At 41.6% G+C, this 25,497-nt stretch overlaps 1 protein-coding gene across 5 annotated transcripts in view; it reads right to left on the reverse strand.

The window, feature by feature from the left end:
- MAPK9 (mitogen-activated protein kinase 9) overlaps window positions 1-24,671 on the reverse strand; it is a 59,277-nt gene extending 34,606 nt beyond the window's left edge. For 3 of the 5 annotated variants that reach the window (XM_049707545.1, XM_049707543.1, XM_049707546.1), the window contains exons 1-2: window positions 24,486-24,671; window positions 5,866-6,036 (exon numbers count right to left, since the gene is read on the reverse strand). In XM_049707545.1, coding sequence (XP_049563502.1) covers window positions 5,866-5,987 — 122 coding nt within the window. In that variant the 5' untranslated portion in view covers window positions 5,988-6,036; window positions 24,486-24,671. The remainder of the gene's footprint in view (window positions 1-5,865; window positions 6,037-24,485) is intronic. The other 2 variants (XM_049707544.1, XM_049707542.1) reach the window with 2 other exon arrangements.
- Between the last annotated feature and the right edge of the window lie 826 nt (window positions 24,672-25,497).

The raw sequence follows: 25,497 nt of genomic DNA on the forward strand, positions 1-25,497 counted from the left end.
AACTATATCATAAAGATACATGCACCCCTATATTCATAGCAGCACTATTCACAATAGCCAATACATGGAAACAAAGTAAATGTCCATCTACAGATGAAAGGATAAAGAAGATGTGGGACATATATACAATGGAATACTACTCAGCCATAAAAAAGAACGAAATAATGTCATTTGCAGCAACATGGATGGAACGAGATTATCATACTAAGTGAAGTAAGTCAAAAAGAGAAAGACAAATACCATATGATATCACTTATATGTGGAATCTAAAATATGACACAAATGAACCTTTATGAAACAGAAACAGACTCACAGACATAGAGAACAGACTTGCGGTTGCCAAGGGGGAGAGAGGTGGGAGAGGGATGGATTGGGAATTTGGGGTTAGCAGATGCAAACTATTATATGTTAGAATGGATAAATGACAAGATCCTACTGTATAGCACAGGGAACTATATTCAATATTCTACGATAAACCATAATGGAAAAGAATATTTTAAAAAAAGAATGCATATATACATATAACTGAACCATTTTGCTGTACAGCAAAAATTAACAACATTGTAAATCAACTATATTTCAATTAAAAATTTTTTTAATAAAAGCAGAAAAAAAAAGTTAAGCACTTCGTAGAACTGTTTCATAAAACAAATAGTCCTTACTACTTTGGTTAAACAGCTTGACATTTTAGAAGGAGAGAGAAAAAGTGAATATATATATATATGAAAGAAATGTACACATATTTTCCCCGTAGAGCTTTAAAACCTTGAATTACTTAATTCTACTAATAACTTAATTTTATAAATACTTCAAATGATAAACATTTTAAAACTTACTTCCTAATTATTTTACTAACAGTTTTAATGAACAACAAAAACATAGAAACAAATAAATCAGATAACTGTAAAAACAATTCAAAATTAGGAGTCAGAATATTTTATTTGGACCCCAGCTCCTCCTTTTAATCCTGTATCAATACCTGCACTTTGGTTTACCTGCACACCTGTCCCTATATCTTTATCAAGCTCTAGTTTAAATAGATGATTAACAAGTTTTGTAAACCATTCATTATTGCTACTATGATATTTTACTTCTCAAAAATGTAAAAACACATGTATATTAGTTTCCTATTGTTGCTATAACAAATTAGCACAGATTTACTGATTTAAGACACAAATTTATTATCTTACAGTTCTGGAGTGTGTGTGTGTGTGTGCACACATGTGCACGTGTGCATCAATCAAACCAATCACATGCTCCTTGGTTCGATCAGAGAGAAGGCTCTATTCCAAGCATGAGGTGAGATTATCTGAAGTTCCACAGATAAGTCTCAAAAGATCAGGGATAGTGTCAGGACAGGGACAGAAGAGCAGGGTTTCAGAGGAGACTCCAACCAGGAGATGCAGTGGGGACAAAAGTGATGGGCGTGGGAAAGAACCTGTCATATTTGCAGAGAAGGGACCATTGGAGATAAGAAGTTATCTAAAAGTTAGGGCTTGATGGTGGGTATACTCAAGCCCTTCCATCACTGATGAGGAAGAAAGGAGTCTAACTGGCACCATTCATAGTTTCTTGCTCTATCTACACAGCAGAACAAGGTAAAAGATCCTCTCCTTGAACCGTGTATAAAAAGAACACTTTTCTTTTAAGGACCTTAAAGCATAATGCCAATATCCAAGACTCTGTGCAAAACAGAGCCAGGAAAAAATCCTCTGAAGACATGTGGGGGAAGTATCACAGGAAACGTTTCTCTCTTGTCAGTCTGGGACTACCATTGCCTGCACCACCACTGCTGCAGTTCAATGGTACCACAAAGCCTCAAGCCTAGAAGGAAGGTGAGGAGTAGTCACCCACCTTCCCGGCTGAGAAGAAGCCAGCACAGGCTCTGGTAGAAAGTAGCAGTAAAGTAATAATGGAAACCAGGTCTCCAACCATCTAGGCCCAGCTCTCGTGACGGCACCTCCTCTAAAAGCCAAAAGAAAACATCCCAGAAGTCTAAGAATAATTTTCATAATTGCACAAACATTTCTAAAAGAAAGTATCAATAATCTGAATCAAGTTAACTAACCTCTTTTCCATGCATCAGTAAAGTTAACCCAACTAAAAGGTTTTGATCTGGTAATGAATAACTGGCTTGGGTTACAAAGTTAAGTGAATAATTACATCAAAGATCACAAAATAAACTCTAGCTGTGCAAAAGGCTCATTAAGAGCTATTTTAATCAGTTCAAAGACTTCTTTCTTGAGCAGAAAAGCGTGAAACCCAGTTTTTGATCCTTCCTTAAAATCAAAATTCAGGCTATGGAAGTGGGAATTTGCAAGACGTGAAATTTAGGATGGTGTTAAAATTTTAGCCTCTACATGTATGTGAGGTGAAAGTTGCTCATACAAATGTTAATAAAATTGTCATAAAATTATTTAAATGAAAATACTAAGAGTTAAGTGAAAGTACAGTTAAGACTATATCAATATGTAACGTAAGTTACAAGAAAATGACAACATATTTTAATGCATAATATAACATGAAAATATTACATATAATACTATAGTATCAGGGGTTAAATATCCATTAAAAATGACAAATATCCTTAAGTTAAGGCACCTTTCAGTTTACATTTTTTTTCAAAAAAATTTTTTTTAAGGGGGGATTCACATAAACATAAAATGAACCATTTTAAAGTGAACAATTCAGTAGCATTTAGCACATTCACAGTGTTGTGCAATCACCACCTTTAAGTAACCCCAAAAGATTTTCATCACCCCAAAAGGAAACTCCATACCCATTATGAAGTTGCTCCCCATCCCTCTCTCCCCCTTGCCCTTGTTACCACCAATCTGCATCTTTCTCTATGGATTTACCTACTTTGGATATTTCACATAAATGGACTCATATAATACTACTACCTTTTATGTCTGGCTTCTTTCACTTAGCATGTTTCTGAGGATCATCTATGTTGTAGCATATATCAGTGCTTCATTTTTTTATGAATAATATTCCATGTATGTATATAACACAGCTTGTGTATCCATTCATTTATTGATGGACATTTGGGCTGTTTCCACCTTTTGGCTATTGAGAATAGTGCTGCTATGAACATTTGTATACAAGTCTTTTTTGAACATCTGTTTTTAATTCTTTTGGGAATATATCTAGGGATATTTACTGGGTCATGTAATAATTCTATGTTTAACTTGTTGAGGAACCGTCAAACTGTTTTCCACAAGTGGCTGCACCATTTTACATTCTCGCTGGCAGTGTATGAGGGTTGTAATTTCTTCACATCCCTGCCAATCTTTGTTATTTTCCATTTTGTTGATTATGACCACCTAGTGGGTATGAAGTAGTACCTCACTGTGGTTTTGATTTGCATTTCCCAAATGGCTAACAATGAGCATCTTTTCATGTGTTTATTGGCCATAAATCTTCTTTGGGGAAATGTCTATTCAAGTCCTTTGCCTGTTTTTTTTTTTTTTTTTTTAATTGGGTTGTTTGATGAGAACCTACTGTATAGCACAGGGAACTCTACTCAGTGCTCTGTGGTGACCTAAATGAGAAGGAAATCCAAAAAGGAGGGGATATATGTATACGTATAGCTGATTCACTTTGTTATACAGCAGAAACTAACACAACATTGTAAAGCAACTATACTCCAATTAAAAAAAAAAAAAGATGCTTTTACCTAAAAATAAATAAATTGGGTTGTTTGTCTGTTTGCTGTTGAGTTGTAGGAGTTCTTTATATTCTGAATATTAGACTCTTACCAGATACACGATTTGCAAATATTTTCCCATTTGTGGGTTGTTTTTTCACTCTCTTGACAGTGTTCTTTGATACACAAAAATTTTTAATTTTGATAAAGTCCAATTTCTTCTTTTGTTGCTCATGCTTTTGGTGTCATTTCTAAGAATTCAAAGTCATGACGCTTCCCCCTTTGTTTTCTTCTAAGAGTTTTATGGTTTTAACTCTTACATTTAGGTCATCGATCAATTTTGAGTTAACCTTTTACATGATGTGAAGTAGGAGTCCAACTTCATTCTTTTGTATGTGGGTATCCAGTTGTCCCAGCACCATTTGTTGAAGAGACTGTTCTTTCCCCACTGAATAATCTTGGCATCCTTTTTGAAAATCAACTGGCCACAGATGTATGGGTTTATTTCTGGACTCTTAGTCTTTAAAATTCTTTAAAAATTCAGAACTTTCCATCTTATAATTCTACCACTGCTTTTACCAGAGGAGGTTTAGCTTATAACTGTTTATTTGGGAACTTTCATTTCAAAACTAGAATTTTTTTAATGAAAAATATACACCCATAATGAGTAAATTCATTATTAAACATTTCTTTAAAAAACAAAGATAGGAAGTAGGATATGAAAACTGGAAATCAAAACTAATCTCTGAAAAACAGTATTTTTTAAAGTAGCATGTAATTTTATTGTCATTTACCATGCTGTAATGAAGTCATTAATTTTAACTGCAAAACCCTTGTAAAGCTCTCCATTATACAATTAATTATGAATTTCTAGTCAAGCTCTTAACGTGGTTATTACATTAAATGTCCTTGATATCAGTCTTGCTTAATTCCCTATGTCAAATTACCATCCAGTTCCAAATAAGAGATGGGTTATAAATCAAAAGAATATTTTACTGTCTAGAACTTTTTATTAACATCAAAGTATCCTAATATGAACCATCCATTCACTTTAAAACTTTCCTGGCACACTGGATTTAAGTACCAATATAGCATGTTATCAATTGGAAGTTAAGATCACCACTATTTTAGATGCAAGCCAGGCATTCCTTCCAAACAGCCCCTTCCCCCTCATTAGTTTTTCTGGGAATCTCTGAACTACCACCTCCTCTCAGCTTCCAGGGCCTCTAACTACCTAAGCCAAAGAAAACAACTAACTTCCCTGATCACATATCTCTACAACAGAGGATCAATTACTAACCACTGATGCAGATTCTCTAAACTCAACATCTCTAATAAAAATATAAACTCTCCTACCAGACCATCCAAGAGTTCTCTTTTATCTTGAATCCCCTTTACCTACAAGCTGTAATCATTGGGTGTTTAGCTTTACCACAGTTCCTTTTAGATGCAAAGACAATCTTGTTTTTACTAACCAAAAAAAGAAGAAAAGATTTGCCAAAAAACTAAGGGATAAAAAGCTTGGGAAGTGCTGATAACTGTAGTCTAGAAAACATGTGAAAAACTTTACCTTTAGCTGGCCAGTGATGTCGCGGCAGCTGACTGTCTTACCAAGCAAGAGACTAAGGTTCAGGGTCAGACCAACGGTTCTGACGTTCTGGGCTGGACACATAGTTGAAGTGAGACACCAAGGAAGAGACGGCCAGCCCAACCCCTCATACGGCATCCCTTCCTGGTTAATCCATGGGGTGATAATGACACTGACTGGCCTCATCCTGCCAATGAAGGGCAAGGCACTGCAATGACGGCGCCTAGAAATGAATAGGAGTGATTGGGAATAAAAGGGGGAGGGGGGAAAGGTGGCCAGGATGAAGAAATGAATAAAACTCCAAATTTCTGTTACAACTCACTGTCATACCTATTACTCTAATATCATAATGACAGGGGGAATGGAAAAGAAAAAAAAGAGAAAAGAAACAAAAAAGAAAAATTGCTACCTATTTAAATTTACGCAGCATTCTAAGAATTTGAGCTTGTATCCTACAATTTGACTATATGTAACTAAAGCAAGAGGTTGATTCAATTTAGCTTATAAACCTATAGCAAAGAAAAGGGTATTTTTATCATCAGTGTTTCTAAATTCTGACGACTTAGATCTATTAAGTTTTTATTACAACAAAAACTCAATCTACACTACTGAAACAGACCATACTTACCAGACAATTCCTTGGGCTCCAGAACCAATTGGTTTCAACTGCTGGTAACGTTTTAGGACAGTGAAAGTTGAATCTGCCACTTGTACACTGTAAAACTGACTATCACATTTACTGTCACTCATGATGTAGTGTCATATAATATTCCGAAGAGCTGGTACAGTCGTCAGATTCCTTGAAAGAGAAACAGAATGAACATGGATTCTTACTGAAATTATACATGCATAGCTCACTTAATAGTGTTTCAAATTCATTGGTATATAAGACAATGTGGCTGTAAGTTGGTAAACTGAGTTAGACCAAGTTCTGAACTTAAGCAACATGCAAAAAATGCAAAGACATTTTAATGGTACAAGATTATCATGAAAGGAAGGAATTCTGAGACCCTGCATGACCACATCTTAAGGGATTGGATTAGGAAATAACCACCTTTGGAGAAAAGAATTTGTACATTTTTATTAGCCATGACAAGACTACATTACTATGTGATTCCCATCAGCTTGCTTCCTGTGGGACCAGATTACACCGTGCTGTCTCAACCAGATATGGAGGCACTCTGGAGATGCTGCAAAATGAACGTCTACAATTCATTCATGCAGAAAAACAAATGGACCAGTCTTCTGCTGTGTCCACAAATTCAGGTTAAAGTGACGAACTAGAAAGCAAGTCCGATGCCAAAGTGATTGTAAAAGTGGTAAGTTAAAGAACAACGGGGTGTTGGAGGCCTGGTGACACCTGTGTGTGCCGTGGATGCTCGTGAGTGCGCTCCTACCTTGTGAGGTGGTCCCGGAGCCGGCCTACATTCCCTAAACCCTACATCACTAGTGGGCTTCAATACAGACAGCCATAGACGGAGAACTCTGTCATAAGCTACAGTCAATAACATGGACACTATGTTATCCACGAGGCATGAATATAAACTGGAAGCCCCAGAGCAGCCTTTCTGTGGTTTAGATAGTAGGCTGAGATTCCTACGCTGCAGGAGCCTGTATGATTTTATACAGAAAACAAAGCAAACAGAAATCGGCAGGCAGCTACCTTTACTCCGTTCCCTGGCTCTTGTCTGATAATGTTTATTCAAAAGTTAGCAAGCTATTTATATTGGTCATTTCTTAAAAATTAAAAAGCCAACAATAAAATCATTTAGGTAAATATTCTACACTGCTTACAAACACAGAATTTAAATTTTATTCTACAGCTTCCCCAAATTCCTGCTTGTTTGTTCTAACACCTAATATTTAATATCTACCCACTGAGTTTTTGGAGTGATGATATGTGTTTCAACACAATGATGTCTAGGACTTCCATTAAACATGGAAATTGATTAACAACAAGACTGAACAAAGAATGTAAATCAAATGAATAGTTTCTCCAACTGACTGTTGCTTCATGTTTTACCATTCTCAGGGCAGTGGCTGAGGCACAGCTGGTAGGCACAGCAGCCATTTTGACCAAGAGCCATTGCACACTGGCTGGGGATTGCGTCTGGGAGGCCAGCGTTGCACTAGATAAACTAACACACTGCTCACAACAACCGACAGGAATTATCAGCCCTGTGTTACACTGGAGTGACCCAAGGCTTAGTGAGCTGGCCAAGCCATGCTGCTGTGAGAAGGGGGCCCTAAGCTCTAGGAGGGGAGGGATAGGTCTGTCTTGTTCATGGTGGCACCCTGTACTCCCAGGACAGGAGGACAGGGAGGGTCTGGCCCCTGGGACAGAGTGACCATTCAATATACCTCTGCTGATCAGACCCATAACACTGCAGCTAATGATTCCCTCACGATGCTGCTCTATTTTACTGACATCTGAAGGAGCATCTTTTTCTTAATTTATTTATAGTTTTTAAGAGGCCGAGACAATTCATCTCAACATTTACGGGGTACCTTTGTACAAGAAAGTGATAAATAATATAGAAGACATATATCAAGATCAAACAGGTATTGGTCTTGAAGCAGCCCCTACTTCACTATTTGGGGGAGAAGTGTGAGGAATGAGTCTATTATCTACATTGTAATGTAAGTTATAAAGAGGTAAGGGCCATAAGCAAAATAGAAACAAAGCTGAAAGGTAAAAGAGGTCCTACCCACAAGCAGGGGTGCAGAAAACAAGAAGAGCTTCATGGAGGAGGTGGCATTTGCCCTGGATGGTTTTGCCAGAGACAGAGTAGAAGCACAGAACTCAAACTGACTGTGCTCAGACATGGTGAATTGCTCAGCTTGACTAGTGGAGTAAAAATGCAAAGGATCAGAGACAGACTCAGCGAGAAGGCAGGAGCCACTACAACCTGCTATTTCTTGGCCATGTTGTAATGCACCAGCAATACTGGTCATTCATAAAGCATTTCTTGAGCACCACTGTGGACCAGGTCCTTTGCCAGAACCTGCCTTCTGCGTTTCAAGCTTACAGAGAGCGTACACTGCGGGTATACTCAGAAGAGATCGGATGCAAGGAGAGCCCTAAACCCAGAAGAATGGAGGTTTAGGGTGAAGGGATAGGAAGTAGCATGTGCAGAGAGCTGGAGGTGCCTTTTAAGCATGACAAATCATTTGAGATTTGATTCTGCTGGGTCATGGGGGGAAAAAACTGGAGAGAAAACAAGGCCAGATCACCCCAGGCCCTGGAAGCCGCTCGGAGCCATCTGGGCCTGGGCCTGAGGGCTGTAGAGCCATCAAAGCACGAGAGGCATGGGTTCACACTTGCTTTTCAGGGAGGTCATTCGGGAAGCTGAGAAAGGGTTGGATTCGAATGGGTAGGACTCAAAACAGGCAGACCTGACAAAAATGGCAGGATTGTGGCAGGTGGGGAAAAGAAGGAAATGCACGGCTTGGAGGAAGAATGTACGTGACTTGTTGCCCTGCAGGAGATGGGGAGAAACAAAGGTGAAACAGCTGGAGGTAAGCAAGAGATAGCTGAGTTGGAAAGTACGGCTTTGGACAAGTTAAGTCTGAAGTGGCCAAGGGACAGTATGACAGGCCTAGGCTGCTGACCTACTCCAGGATCCACTCCTCCCTTCATTTTAGTAACAGAAGCCACCCTGTTCCAGCTGGACAAATGGCTACCCAACTAGAGATGACATCTGGTCACTTTCCTGGCAGCCAGCTGTGGCCAGATGACCAACCTTTAGCTAATGAGATGTGAGCAGAAGTGATGTATGCTACTCCCAGATCATTTTTTTAAACAGAAAGCTGCTTGCCTTTCAATCTATCTTTCTCCCTTGCTGTTGGCTGAGGGATCAGCAGTCATAGATCCAGAGATGGAAGTCACATGCTGAAGATGCTAGAGTCACCCACCAGCCTGAGTCTGGAATGACCTTGTGGCACTGAGGTGGCCCCCATTCTGGTCCACCTGCCCACATTGAGATTGGCACAAATTAATCTCAACCTTGTTGAGCAACTCTGGAACTCTCTCTGCTACAGCTGTTGTAACCTGTACTCAGACTGGTACAGTATTAGGTTAGCTTTTGTGAATTTGGGGAGTACATTACATTATTAGGTCAATAATTAACATAATTTCATCTCAAGATTTTAAATAATTTTAAAATTAAAATAAGTTTCCCTTATTAGGCAGAAAAAAAAAAATCACCTAAGACAGAATCTGTCAAAGCCACCTCCTCTGTCAATCTTGGGCTTCATGGGCTTCATGAGAGCAAGAGAAAGAACCCCAAACCAAACTAAGAAAGCATGTAATTTAGCTATTAATGAAATCAACTCTCTCTTGAGATTGTATTTCAACAAAATGGACCTCAACCTGGTTTCAGAAGACAATTTACAAATTGAGAGATGTTAAGAATTCTTCATGCAACCACATTACCAACACATTAAGAATTCTTCATGCAACCACATTACCAACACACTGAAGGTGCAGTCCCTGCCTTAACTTCCCTCACCAGAAGATGCTGGTTCCTCACCTCGGTTCCCAGCAGTGGGACCCAGTGCCTACCGCGTTCACGGGCACTCGGCTTCTGCAGGTCTGCCTCTGCCTCCCTCTGCCAGGTCAGAAGCTCCTCAAAAGCAGGGAAGGCCTGTCTTCCCTCTCATAAGACATTGTTCAATGCCCACCATTTTTCCACTGAAAAAGCTCCTAGAAGAACACACTCTGCTCCTACAGACCTAACTGTGGTGAGTGGGTGCCTTGAGGTTAGGAATTGGCAAAGCCTTTGCTAAAGGCATCTGGCTCATGTCCACACTCTCCCCACTTACCATACTGCTTTGATGAATGCTTGTTTAATGAAATGCTCTAATCGAAAATCTCTATTTCTCCAAGACTGGAGACCTGTAAAATCTACCCACTCTATAAATAAACATTGGGCAGGAGAAACCTTCCTACCTGTTTAGAGCCTAGAGTAAGAAATGCTTTAAAAAAATTTTTCTCTACCCCTAGTATTCTAAATATAAGCAATTCAGGTACTATAAATATTAAATCTGATTAACTTTTCTAAATAGAAAAATTAGCTCTAACTACAGCTTTACATAGTTATAAAATTTTAAAGTGGGAAAGAACAGTGGAGAGCATACAGTCTGAGTCTTGTGGGGATGACAGCTACCATTTACTGAGTTCTCCTAACAAACTCCTGACGGCCTCCTGTGTGCCAAGCATGAGGTACCAGCTGTCAATGGAGTACTAATTGGACAGTCCCTTCCCTCAAACCACCAACTGCATATTTATCACACCACGTAGGAGGTGTCCTAGGGGAATGCACAGGCTGCATGGCAGAAGCCCAGCAGAGTAGTGTCCAGAGGGCAGAGTGAGAGAACAAGTGGAATGTGTGAGTGAGAGATGGATGTAAAGGAAGGCTTCCTGGAGGAGGCAAGACCTGCGTGCAAGTTAAGTATCAACCTAGGTGTGACGAAACAGGTACTTTCACACATGATGGTGAGAACTATAAATTAGTAAAACATTTTTTGGAAGCAAAATAGGTAATACCTAAGGAAAAATTTAAATGCACAAGACTCCTAACCTGGCAACTACAATTCTATAAATGTATCTGACAAATACATGTGTACAAATATTTTTGTACAAAGATATTTGTGCAAGGATGTTTGTAGCACTGCTTGTAACAGGCAAAAAACTAGAAATAACCTAAAAAGTACCCTTGGAATGACTGAATAAATTACGGCACGAAAGTATAATAAAGCCGTTAAAAACAATGCAGGGACTTTATGCATTGATATGGAAAGATGTCTAAGATATATAAGGAAATAAAGCAAGTTAAAGAAGACTGCATACAGTAAATTCCAATGTATGGAAAAATACACAAACACATGCACACACACACACACAATATGCTAGCAAGTGCAGAGAAACAGTGGGAAATGAGACTTTCATTCTTGCCATTATAACTTTCTGTTCTTTTTTTTTAAACTATGCACATATTTCACATTTTAAAAACTAAACAAACATTTTTAAATGAAAAGTTGCAAAATGGTCACTCTGACACCTTTACAGAGAATGGATTTGAGGCAGATGAGACTGGAGGCAGGAAGGCAAGTGGGCCAGGCTCTGAGTACACAGTTATACACCTTCTCCTAACAGCCTGTGAGGTGCGTGGTACTGTCCTCACTCTGCAAATGAGGAAACAAAACTGAGACAGTAAGGAACTTGCCCAAATTCTCAGCTGGAAAGTGGCACGGCCTGGATTTGAATTGAGGTGTATTTGACTACTATATCCATGTTTTTCCCAATATACTACTGTAATATCTCTAATTTTACTTAGAAAGTAAAGTGACTGTCCAAGGCCTGGTCAAGACCAGGCCAGAATAACGCAGATCTTCACATCTCATCTTGTTGTCTTCACCCCACTAAGACACTTTCTTCTGATGATGAAGATAATTCAGTGATCCATAGACTCAAACCTTTAATCACACTAATGTTTCAGAATACCCAGGACATTCAATATTTAAATTAACTGACTGCTGTGATTAAAAGCAGATTTTCACAATCACCCTCTTTGTTTCAATGCTTGCTGCTGAAAGTTTTAATCAAATTGTTTTTTCCTACTTTAATTCATATTAAAAATAGCATAGCACAACAACTTAATCTTTCTTGGATAACCAAAATCTTCACAGCACCTCAGGGCCATTCTTCTGAACATCAGTTCTTAAGTTACAGTACATACTATGATACAGAATTGGTTATTATGTCACTCACAGGGACGTGAGTGACTCCAGCAAGGATTCTTCCTGCCAGCTCCTTGTAGTCGTCAGTCTCCCCATCTCCAGGCCCAATGCCCGATACCCAGTGTTGTGAGTAAAGGCCTCATTGCTCCCCAGACATACCAATAGCCAAAGTGCTCTCCCAGCCTCCATTCCTGATACCTCCAAACCACTGTATATATACCACATTAGAAAGAAAGATCTGTCCACTTGAAAACCTTTACATGAATGCTTATAGCAGCTATATTTGTAATAGTTCAAAACTGGAAACAATCCAGATGTCCTTCAGTGGGTGGGTGGTTAAACAAATTGCTGTATGTCAATACCATGGACCATCACTCAGCAATAAAAATGATCGAACTACTGATATACATTACAACTTGGGTGGGTCATAAGGGTATTATGAAATTTTAGTGACAATTTTTAGTGATAAAAGCCAATTTCACAAGGTCCATAGGACATAATTCCATTTATACAACATTCTTGCAATGAAAATTACCTATATTATAGAGATATAGAACAGGTTAGTGGTCACCAGGGGTTATGGATGGTGGGGGGCAAGGCGGGTGGTGTGGTTATAAACGGGTAGTACAAGGGAGATCTTTGGGATGATGAAATAGTTCTGTATCTTGATGGCAAAGGTGGTGATTATATGAACCTCCACATGTGATAAAATGACATAGAACTGTACAAGCATTGTACCAATGCTAACTGCCTGATGCTGGTATCATACTATAGTTACATAAATATACAACCATTGGTGGAAACTGGGTGAAGAGTGTACAGGACCTCTCTGCTATTTTTGCAACCTCTTGTGAATCTATAATTATTTCAAAATAAGGAATTAAAAGAGATTTGTTGAAAATATGCAGTCATCATACTGCTCTCCTGTTTAAATTCCTTCAGTAGTGACCGACTGCCTTGACAGTAAAATTCTAATTCTTATAACAGCAGAGGAGTTCTGCAGGGCCTCTGGCCCACTCTTCGGCACTATCAAACCACCTGGGAGCAGCAGACCCCACTGCATACCTCAGGTCTCTGCCTGAGCTGTCCCATCTGCCTGAGATGACTTCCCTCCCCCTTTTGCTCTCCTGGCCAAACTTCATCCTCCAAAGCCTAGTGCAAGCACCTGCTTCTCCTGCAAGTTCTCCTCTATAGACTTTCCTTTCAAACTGTGCAGGGCATGTCCCTTTTTTGGCACCACATCATGTATTCATTTGCATTGCAAGTCTATCTCTACTTCTACCTGTGAGCTCCTCAAGGGCAGAAAATGTGTCTGATCTACTTCTCAATCCTTTACTAAGTACACAGTGGGTGCCCAGGAAATATATGTTAAGGCAAAACTAAGCAGGAGAGTAAATGTGGTAAGGCAGCTTCGTGCAATGGCTAAGATTAGGACTCTGGAGTCAGAGAGCAGTGGGTCTGCCATTTATCTGGGTGAGTGAACTTGGGCAAGCAATTACACTCATGCGTAGAACGGAATAACTGCAGAATCAACCTCAGAGGAAAACTAGCACAGTGTCTAGCACAGGGCAAGGTCTCAACGTCAGCTGACCTTAAGACACCCATTCTACTTATCCCAACAAATGTCTGCATTCTGCAGATGTGAATTAAAATCTGGTAAGTGCAAAAGCTGATGACGTGGTTAATACTGGTGAGCACCTCAGTGAAAGACACAATAGACAGGAGGCAATGCACAGAATTTACTTTTCATTCTAGCGTGTGGTAGGCAGATGATGTTTCAGGAAATTTTTGAATTTTTTTTTTTATACAGCAGGTTCTTATTAGTTATCTATTTTATATATATTAGTGTATATATGTCAATCACAATCTTCCAGTTCATCCCACAACCATCACTCCCCCTCCCTGCTTTCCCCCCTTGGTGTCCATATATTTGTTCTCTACATCTGTGTCTCTATTTCTGTCTTGCAAACGGGTTCATCTGTACCATTTTTCTAGATTCCACATATATGTGTTAATATACGATATTTGTTTTCCTCTTTCTCACTTACTTCACTCTGTACGACAGTCTCTATGTCCATCCATGTCTCTACAAATGACCCAATTTCGTTCCTTCCATTGTATATATGTACCACATCTTCTTTATCCATTCGTCTGTCAATGGGCATTTAGGTTGCTTCAATGACCTGGCTATTGTAAATAGTGCTGGAATAAACATTGAGGTGCATGTGTCTTTTTGAATTGTTTTTCTCTGGGTATATGCCCAGTAGTGGGACTGCTGGGTCATATGGTAATTCTATTTTTAGTTTGTTAAGGAACCTCCATACTGTTCTCCATAGTGGCTGTATCAATTGACATTCCCACCAACAGTGCAAGAGGGTTCCCTTTTCTACACACCCTCTCCAGGATTTGTTGCTTGTAAATTTTCTGATGATGCCCATTCTAACTGGTGTGAGGTGATACCTTATCATAGTATTGATTTGCATTTCTCTAATAATGAGTGATGTTGAGCACCCTTTCATGTGTTTGTTGGCAATTTGTTTATCTTCTTTGGAGAAATGTCTACTTAGGTCCTCTGCCTATTTTTTTATTGTGCTGTTTGTTTTTTTAATATTGAGCTGCATGAGCTATTTATATATTTTGGAGAATAATCCTTTGTTGATTCATTTGCAAATATTTTCTCCCATTCTGAGGGTTGTCTTTTCGTCTTGTTTATAGTTTCCTTTGCTGTGCAAAAGCTTTTAAATTTCATTTGGTCCCATTTGTTTATTTTTGGTTTTATTTCCATTAATCTGGGAGGTTGGTCAGAAAAGATCTTGCTGTGATTTAAGTCAAAGAGTATTCTGCCTATGTTTTCCTCTAAGAGTTTCATAGTGTCCGGTCTTACATTTAGGTCTTTAATCCATTTTGAGCTTATTTTTGTGTACTGTGTTAGGGGGTGTTCTAATTTCATTCTTTTACATGTAGCTGTCCAGTTTGCCCAGAACCACTTATTGAACAGGCTGTCTTTTCTCCATTGTATATTCTTGCCTCCTTTATCAAAGATAAGGTGACCATATGTGCGTGGGTTTATCTCTGGGCTTTCTATCCTGTTCCATTGATCTATATTTCTGTTTTTGTGCCAGTACCATACTGTCTTGATTACTGTAGCTTTGTAGTATAGTCTGAAGTCAGGGAGCCTGATTCCTCCAGCTCCGTTGTTCCTTCTCAAGAGTGCTTTGGCTATTCGGGGTCTTTTGTGTTTCCATACAAATTGTGAAATTTTTTGTTCTACTTTTGTGAAAAATGCCAGTGGTAGTTTGATTGGGATTGCATTGAATCTGTAGATAGCTTTGGGTAGCATAGTCATTTTCACAATATTGATTCTTCCCATCCAAGAACATGGTATATCTCTCCATTTGTTTGTGTCATCTTTGATTTCTTTCATCAGTGTTTTACAGTTTTCTGAGTACAGGTCTTTTACCTCCTTAGGTAGGTTTATTCCTAGGTATTTTACTCTTTTTGTTGCAATGGTGAATGGGGCTATTTCCTTAATTTCTTTCTTATCTTCCATTGTTAGTGTATAGAAATGCAAGAGATTTCTGTGCATTAATTTTGTATCCTGCAACTTTACCAAATTCATTGGTTAGCTCTAGTAGAGTTCTGGCGGCATCTTTAGGCTTCTCTACATATAGTATCATGTCATCTGCAAACAATGACAGTTTTACTTCTTTTCCAACTTGTATTCCTTTTATTTCTTTTTCCTCTCTGATTGCTGTGGCTAGGACTTCCAAAACTATGTTGAATAAAAGTGGTGAGAGTGGATATCCTTGTCTTGTTCCTGATCTTAGAGGAAATGCTTTCAGTTTTTCACCATTGAGAATGATGTTTGCTGTGAGTTTGTCTCATATGGCGTTTATTATGTTGAGGTAGGTTCCCTCTATGCCCACTTTCTGGAGAGGTTTTTTTTATCATAAATTGGTGTTGAATTTTGTCGAAAGTTTCTCTGCATCTATTGAGATGATCATGTGGTTTTTATTCTTTAATTTGTTAATATAGTATATCACATTGATTGACTTGCATATATTGAAGAATCCCTGCATCCCTGGGATAAATCCCACTTGATCATGGTGTATGATCCTTTTAACTGCTGTTGGATTCTGTTTGCTAGTATTTTGGTGAGGATTTTGGCATCTATATTCATCAGTGATATTGGTCTGTAATCTTCTTTTTTTGTAGTACCTTAGTCTAGTTTTGGTATCAGGATGATGGTGGCCTCATAGAATGAATTTGGGATTGTTCCTTCCTCTGCAATTTTTGGAAGAGTTTGAGAAGGATGGGTGTTAGCTCTTCTCTAAATGTTTGATAGAATTCACGTGTGAAGCCATCTGGTCCTCGACTTTTGTCTGTTGGAAGTTTTTTTTTTTTTTTTTTTTTTTGCAGTACACGGGCCTCTCACTGCCGTGGCCTCTGCCATTGCGGAGCAACAGGCTCCGGACACGCAGCCTCAGTGGCCATGGCTCACGGGCGCAGCCGCTCCGCGGCATGTGGGATCTTCCCGGACCGGGGCACAAACCCATGTCCCCTGCATCAGCAGGTGGACTCTCAACCACTGCGCCACCAGGGAAGCCCTGTTGGAAGATTTTTAATCACATTTTCAATTTCATTACTTGTGATTGGTCTGTTCATATTTTCTATTTCTTCCTGGTTCAGTCTTGGAAGGTTATACCTTTCTAAGAATTTGTCCACTTCTTCCAGGTTGTCCATTTTATTGGCGTAGAGTTGCTTGTAGTAGTCTCTTATGATGCTTTGACTTTCTGCGATGCCTGTTGTAACTTCTCCTTTTTCATTTCTAATTTTATTGCTTTCAGTCCTCTCCCTCTTTTTCTTGATGACTCTGCCTAAAGGTTTATCAATTTTGTTTATCTTCTCAAAGAACCAGCTTTTAGTTTCATTGATTTTTTGCAATTGTTTTCTTCATTTCTATTTCATTTATTTCTGCTTTGATTTTTATGATTTCTTTCCTTCTACTAACTTTGGGTTCTGTTTGTTCTTCTTTAATTGCTTTAGGTGTAAGGTTAGGTTGTTTATTTGAGATGTTTCTTGTTTCTTTAGGTAGGATTGTATTGCTATAAACTTCCCCCTTAGAACTGCTTTTGCTGCATCCCATAGGTTTTGGATCGTTGTATTTTCATTGTCATTTGTTTCTAGGTATTTTTTGATTTCCTCTTTGATTTCTTCAGTTATCTCTTGGTTATTTAGTAACGTATTGTTTAGCCTCCATGTGTTTGTGTTTTTTACATTTTTTTCCCTGTAATTTATTTCTAATCTCATATTGTTGTGGTCAGAAAAGATGCTTGATATTATTTCAGTTTTTTTAATTTACCAAGGCTTGATTTGTGAACCAATATATGATCTATCCTGGAGAATGCTCTGTGTGCACTTGAGAAGAAGTGTAATCTGCTGTTTTAGATGCAATGTCTTATAAATATCAATTAAATCTATCTGGTCTATTGTGTCATTTAAAGCTTGTGTTTCCGTATTCATTTTCTGTCTGGATGATCTGCCCATTGGTGTAAGTGAGGTGCTAAAGGCCCCCACTATTATTGTCTTCCTGTTGATTTCCTCTTTCATAGCTGTTAGCATTTGCCTTATGTATTGAGGTGCTCCAATGCTGGGTGAATATGTAATTGTTATATCTTCTTCTTGGATTGATCCCTTGATCATTATGTAGTGTCCTTCCTTGTCTCTTATAACATGCTTCATTTTAAAGTCTATTCTATCTGATATGAGTATTGCTACTCCAGCTTTCTTTTGATTTCCATCTGCATGGAACATCTTTTTCCATCCCCTCACTTTCAGTCTGTATGTGTCCCTAGGTCTGAAGTGGTTCTCTTGTAGACAGCATATATATGGGTCTTGTTTTTGTATCCAGGTGTTATTTGTCGTTTTTTCCTTGTTGCTTTTAATAATTTTTCTTTGTCTTTAATTTTTGTCAGTTTGATTACTATGTGTCTCAGCGTGTTTCTCCTTGGGTTTACCCTGCCTGGGACTCTCTGCACTTCCTGGACTTGGATGGCTATTTCCTTTCCCATGTTCGGGAAGTTTTTGACTATAATCTCTTCAAATATTTTCTCAGGTCCTTTCCCTCTTTCTTCCCCTTCTGGGACCCCTATAATGCGAATGTTGGTGCGTTTAATGTTGTCCCAGAGGTCTCTTGGGCTGTCTTCATTTATTTTCATTCTCTTTTCTTCATTCTGTTCTGCGGCAGTGAATTCCATCATTCTATCTTTCAGGTCACCGATCCATTCTACTGCCTTAGTTTTCTGCTATTGATTCCTTCTAGTGCATTTTTCATTTCAGTTACTGTATTGTTCATCTCTGTTTGTTTGTTCTTTAATTCTTCAAGGTGTTTGCTCTTTAATTCTTCTAGGTCTTTGTTACACATTTCTTGCATCTTCTCGATCTTTGCCTCCATTCTTTTTCAGCGCTCCTGGATCATCTTCACTATCGTTATTCTGATTTCTTTTTCTGGAAGGTTGCCTATCTCCACTTCACTTAGTTGTTTTTCTGGGGTTTTACCTTGTTCCTTCACCTGGTACACAGTCCTCTGCCTTTTCATTTTGTCTGTCTTTCTGTGAATGTGGTTTATGTTCCACAGGCTGCAGGACTGTAGTTCTTCTTGCTTCTGCTGTCTGCCCTCTGGTGGATGAGGTTATCTAAGAGGCTTGTGCAAGCTTCCTGATGGGAGGGACTGGTGGTGGGTAGAGCTGGGTGTTGCTCTGGTGGGCAGAGCTCAATAAAACTTTAATCTGCTTGATGGGTGGGGCTGAGTTCCCTCCCTGTTGGTTGTTTGGCCTGAAGCAACCCAGCACTGGAACCTACAGGCTTGAACTTCTGCTGCCAGTGTCCTTGTCCCTGTGGTGAGCCAAAGCTGCTCACTGCCTCTGCAGGAGACCCTCCAACACTAGCAGGTAGGTCTCGTTCAGTCTGCTATAGGGTCATTGCTTCTTCCCCCTGGGTCTTGATGCACACACTACTTTGTGTGTGTCCTCCAAGAGTGGAGTCTCTGTTTCCCCCAGTCCTGTTGAAGTGCTGCAATCAAATCCCGGTAGCCTTCAAAGTCTGATTCTCTGGGAATTCCTCCTCCTGTTGCCGGACCACCAGGTTAGAAAGCTTGATGTTGGGCTCAGAACCTTCACTCCCGTGGGTGGACTTCTGTGGTATAATTGTTCTCCAGTTTGTGAGTCACCCACCCAGCAGTTATGGGATTTGATTTTATTGTGATTGCACCCCTCCTACCATCTCATTGTGGCTTCTCCTTTGTCTTCAGATGTGGGGTATCTTTTTTGGTGAGTTCCACTGTCTTCCTGTCAATGACTGTTCAGCAGTTAGTTGTGATCCCAGTGCTCTTGCTAGAGGGAGTGAGCACATGTCCTTCTACTCTGCCATCTTCTCAGGAAATTTTTAGAAGACACCCACTTTCCAACATATAATAGTAGTTATGTTTCTGAGAGTTAAGAATTGGAAAAATGGATTTTCTTTTTTTCGGTACGCGGGCCTCTCACTGTTGTGGCCTCTCCCGTTGCGGAGCACAGGCTCTGGATGTGCAGGCTCAGCAGCCATGGCTCACAGGCCCAGCCGCTCCGCGGCATGTGGGATTTTCCCAGATTGGGGCACGAACCCGTGTCCCCTGCATCGGCAGGTGGACTCTCAACCACTGCGCCACCGGGGAAGCCCGGAAAAATGGATTTGATTCTAGAATCAGAGCTGGAGGATTTACTACCTGGGTTGCACCCTCATGCTTAGATATGCTGAAATCAAACTAGTAGCAGCATCAGTTTAGCTATACAATATTTAAATAGTCAAACAAATTAAATCATTTACAGTTCTATAGAAATACATGTGTGTGTATGTTTATGTGTGTGTATATATATATTTTTTTCTTTTTTAAGGAAAAGGAGTTTTTTAAAAGCAATCATTCTCAATTATTCTTTCTCTTAAAATCATTGTAGGGGAGTGGAGATATGTTTTTTAAACAAATTGTTCTAAAAAAACCATATGTTTTTAAAATGAATCCCCAAGTTTTTCCTACACTGGCCTATGGAAAGACAAAGTAACAGGTGGTTTTCACACTGTTCATTCTCCTAATAGCTAAATAATTCAGCTATAGAAATATTCAAATAACAACTTCACAACGGGCAAGAACCCGTTCAACATAATGAGAGTTAATATTAATGTCTCTCTTTTTTTTTTTTTTTTTTTTGCGGTACGCGGGCCTCTCACTGCCGTGGCCTCTCCCGTTGCGGAGCACAGGCTCCGGATGCGCAGGCTCAGCGGCCACGGCTCACGGGCCCAGCCGCTCCACGGCATGTGGGATCCTCCCAGACCGGGGCACGAACCCGTGTCCCCTGCATCGGCAGGCGGACTCTCAACCGCTGCACCACCAGGGAAGCCCAATGCCTCTCTTTTAAGGGGAAAAAAAAACTGCCTCATTTGTAATCCATATATCCTTAGAATCTATTTTTACTATTCCTGAAATGTTTCAGTGTATGTAGTCTTTGCTTAAGAAAGGGTCTAAGGCAAAATTAGCTGGGGAGAAAAAGGAGTAGAATACTTTATAGAATCCAAAAACAAAAAAAGAACCAAGAAACCAAATGACATTAAATAAAATCAAATCTGTTGAATTTCACCATCAAATGTTTAGTAAATTTCCTTAGCTGTAAGGAATTCCTATGCTAAAATGGAGACAATTCTTGCTCTTTTTTTTTTTTTTTTTTTTGCGCAGTACGCGGGCCTCTCACTGCTGTGGCCTCTCCCGTTGCGGAGCACAGGCTCCGGACCCACAGGCTCAGCGGCCACGGCTCACGGGCCCAGCCGCTCCGCGGCATGTGGGATCCTCCCAGACCGGGGCACGAACCCACGTCCCCTGCATTGGCAGGCGGACTCTCAACCACTGCGCCACCAGGGAAGCCCCGCTCATTATTTTTATATCTATTAATTTACACCCCAACATTTTCCAAAGAGGATTTGAGGCACCTTTTAACAACACTTTAACTGGCAATCCAAAGGCCAATAAAAAATGTGAAAAGATCTACAGTCCTTTCTAAAAAATGAATTCTTGCCAGGCAAAAGATATACAAACTTGTCCCCGAAATAATATGCCCTCTTAATGAATCAATGGGTCCAGGCACTGAGCATCAACAGCGGCTAACATCATAGTGTGAGCCAACCAGGACTACTTGCCTCTAGAGGAAGCGTGCACCCCCTTAGGAAGGCACCCTGGATCCAACCAAACCTCGCCTAGATCCAACTACAACTTTTCAAGAAATACAGAGGAACAAGAAATTACATTGGAGAGGTACAATCAGTAAAATCCCAATAATGGAAAAGCTATTGCTTCAACAAATAAACTACAAGGAAAAGAAAAAAAGAAATAAAGGGGGATCTACAGATTAAAAGAAATTTAAAAGACATATGAACTTATCACAATGTATGGACCTTATCTGGATCCTGATTCCAATGAAGAAACTATTAAAGAAACTATAAAATTTATGAGACAACTAGAAATTTGCATGCTGACTGGCTATTTGATGATATTAAGGAATTATTGCTTTTCAAAGTTTAAAAGACTCCTTATCTTTTAGAACATAAACTGAAAAATTCATGGATGAAATGACATCATAGTTAGGATTTGCTTGAAAATAATAGGTGGGGTGAGGTGTATGGATGGGATTAGGGACAAACAAGATTGGCCATGAGTTGGTAATTGTTAAAGCCAGATACTACTCTGTCTACTTCCGTATATGTTTGAAATTCCTCATAATAAACAGTTAAAGACTGATGTTGAAACTAGTTCATACAATCACAGAAGGCCAAATACAAATTTAATTTTCCTTAATTCTTAGGGAAAATTATGTAAAAATGTCACCTTCTTAACCAAGTATAACTACATATTTAGATTGGAAATAGCTGCCCTACTGCCAAATCAATAGTCTTAAGAAAAAAATGTGGTTTTGTTTTACCCTAGGCATCATGAAATAAATTGGCTTACTCACTGTTAATTGCTTCATCTGGCACTTTTCTCTATCCAGAAAATTAAGAAATTTGATTTTAAATAGACAAATTGAGGTGTATCCTCTAACATTTATTTAGGGAGGCCAAATAAACATATTTTAATCTGTCAACAAATTATTTAAAGTGGTATCCTGAAAATTAAATCCTCAGGAGTGGATTCTCCTCAGGAGACTCAGGAGAATCAAAACTTTTCAGAGAAGACTATGCCAAAATAGTATTATTTTTAACCCTGCAGAATCCTTTTGAAGGGGAAAAAAAAGGGTTAAATGAAGGGAAACATTATCTAAATTGGATGTTGTTCTTCCAGAACAAATGAAGAGCCAAAAGAGAATACTCAGAGCTGAGGGACCCAGGAAAGAATGCTGATCTGGGGGATACCTGGGTTCAAATTTCACTTTCCAGCTGCTTGCTATGAAACAAGACTGCTGAAACTCTGGGAGCCTCTGTTTCCTCCTCTGCAGAAATGGGCTTCATAGCTGCTATCACAGAGCTCCAGTGACAATTAAATGAGAGTACCTGGACAAATAGGGCCTAGCTCCTCTGGCCTTGGGCTACCTTTCTAGCTCATTGCAACTCTTCCCTCCTATACAACCTGCACTGGAGGTCGACAATCCTGCAACAAAGCTGAATGAGGTCTGTATTTTGCTTGTTTCACAGCATTTAAAACATTTTAAAATTAGCTACTGCCAACATTTCAAAATCAAGAGAGTGTAGATACAAACGTCGAGTTCTGACTTCTTTCTAAAAATTGCTGGGTGAGCTGGGTCTGGTTCTCCAGGGTCCCCACTACTCCAAGCTCTCTTACACCTGGCCCAACAGGCTGATTTTGACCCCACATTGGTCTAAAGTTCTTCCTTCACCCTGCCCTTTCCCACGTCTTGCCTCCCCCACCTGACAAGTTTCTCATCACCATTCAAGGCTCAACTCCAGCACCAGCCATCACCTCCTCCAAGTTTCCATGGCACAGCCCCCCCCTCTACACCCAGCTGTCCTAATACTCTCTACATGTCTGCCTTCCCTACTGGGCTCTTGGGCTCTCTGGAGGAAGGGACCCTGTTGCTATTGCCTTTGTGTCCCCAGGGCCGAGCAGAAAGCCTGACCTAGATAATGTAGAATTCAGTAAATGTCTCCTGAATGTGTGGAAGGAAGTTACAGCTAAAACATTACAAAAATGTAAGATTTTATATCACAGCTTGTTCTGACAGTTACCAAATAAAGGGGTCAAGGACATTAAAATGTTTCACAAAATGAAAGCAAGTTTCCATCTGCATACTAGTTTCACAAGTTAGTCAGAAGTCACTAAACAAACATAAAGGAAAAGCAACAGGCGGGCAGGGTCATTCATTCATTCACTGGACTGATATTACTGAGTACTTACTGTGTGCTTTCTAAGCACTGGGGATAAAGCAGTGGACAAATCAGACAACTACCTGTTTTCATAAAGCTACATCCTAGTGGGAGAGACAGAAAATAAACAGGCAAACCAATAGAATAGTTTCAAACCAGATACTAGGAAGAAAATTAAACAACATAATGAGAAAGAATTACTAAGGGAAGAAAGAGGGTGGTCAAGGAAGGCATTGTGTAAAGTGAGACATCTGACCAGAAGAAGAACCAGAAGGAGCCAGCTGTGCAAAGATCCGCGAGACAACGCCAATCACTGGACACAGCAAGTGCAAAGGTCCTGAGGTAAACAGAACGTTCAAGGCAAGTAAGGTGGGTGGGACAGGAGAACGGTGCTCTGGGTTGGGGGAGTGGTGGGGGGTTGGAGGGGTGGGTTGGTGGGGTGGGGTGGGCAGGGCCCGCTCTGGCGTTCCTGGGCACTGAGTGTGCAATGACAAGGCATTGGAGCAGCGTTAGTATGGGGGACTATGGGCGAATGGGGAGGGGGTTCCTGCCACACTCAAACCAGCAAGGAGCAGTATGCCGCCCAATTTTTCACAAATGTGCACTGGGCTCCTGCCCAGGCGCTTTCACACACATTCATATAGCCTGACAACAACATTGTCCCAAAGGGCAGACATTTCTCCCACTTTGCTGAGGGGAAAACCGAGAAACATCAAGTGTCAGTGCCTTTGCTAAGGTCGCAGGAACCAAATCCCAGGCTTCTGAGCATCCCGGAGCAGGTGTGCTGCTGTGTGCCAAACAATCGGGGGGGGGGGGCGCCCACATATCCTACGGTAGGTCTGCCAAGGCCAGACTAGGGAGCGGGCCCTCAGCTTTGGGGTGCTGACAGCCGGTAGGGAGGGGTGACTGCGGCAGCCCGGGGGACGAGGGGCTGCGGCCGGGGTCACCAGCACCCCGCAGACCCCGGTCGGCCCCACAGAACCCGGTCCTCCAGCCCCGCGCTCCCCCTTCCCCGCGGATGCCGGCCGCGCGGCCCTCCCGCCGTCCCTCCCCAGCGAGGCTCGGCCCGAGAGTCCCCGCTGGGCCTAACCCGCCCGCCGGGCTCACCTCGCCTCCCCGCCGCCGCGCCAAGAGGAGAGGGCAGGCGGGCGGACTGGCGGCGCTGCGCGCTGGCGGCTCGCGGCTCCGCTGCCCGGGGCTCGGCCGGCCGCCCCGCCCCGCTCTCCTCCGCTCCGCCCCGCCGCCGTCGCCGCTGCCGCCGCCGCCGCCGCCGCCGTCGCCGCCGCCGCCGCCGCCGCAGTGGATGTGAGGGGCGCCGGAGCGCTTAGATCCCTTCCGGTCTGGCTCTCTTCTCCTCCGCCGCCGCCGCCGCAGCGGCGCTCGGCCTGACCGACCCGCGCGCCGACCAATCGGCGCGCGGTAAGTCGGGCTGGTGCAGCCAATCGCGCGCGGGGTGGTGGGGACGAACTACTGCCGGGCGGCTCGGGCGGAGCGGCCGGCGGAGCCAGGGCCCTCAGTGACTGGTGAGCGGCGCTCGAAGGTAGCGCAGCAGATCGGATCCGCACCTTATTGAGGCAGGCACTGTTCGGCGAGCTAGCTGAGCTCGTTGCCCCCACAGGGGCCCACGGCGCGGCGGCCGAACACGGAGCCGGGAGACGGTGGAGAGGGCGGGCTGGCGGGACCGAAAGCCGGGCCACAGGGCTGCAGGTGCAGACTGGCAGCGGCGAGTCGGCCTGGAGGGAGACGGAGCCGGTCCATTTGGGGGAAACCCGGGGTGAGGGTGAGGGCGAGGGCCAGCCAGGGCGAGGGAAGCTGGGGCCTTGGCGTCCAGGACCGGGAGGCGGAGGCGGCGAGGGAGTGGGGACGAGAGGAGAGGACCTTGGATTCCTCTGCTCACCGTGAACGAGTTTGTAGGGGTGCTCCCAGAAGTCGGGGACGGAGATGCGAGGAGGTGGCCATGTGCAGACAAGTATCCTCGGCAGGTCAGCGACAGGGCAGGAGAGGACAGGCTGGTGCTCCTGGGGCAGAGTTCAAGCTTCTGTCTCAGAGGAGAATGGCAGAGTCGTAAATGGAGGGAAGGGAATGCAGTGCTGAGGGCCTTAGGACCTGGGGTTTGTTG

Source organism: Orcinus orca, chromosome 3 (genome assembly GCF_937001465.1).
Source record: "Orcinus orca chromosome 3, mOrcOrc1.1, whole genome shotgun sequence".
In the NCBI taxonomy this organism is placed as follows: Eukaryota; Metazoa; Chordata; class Mammalia; order Artiodactyla; family Delphinidae; genus Orcinus; species Orcinus orca.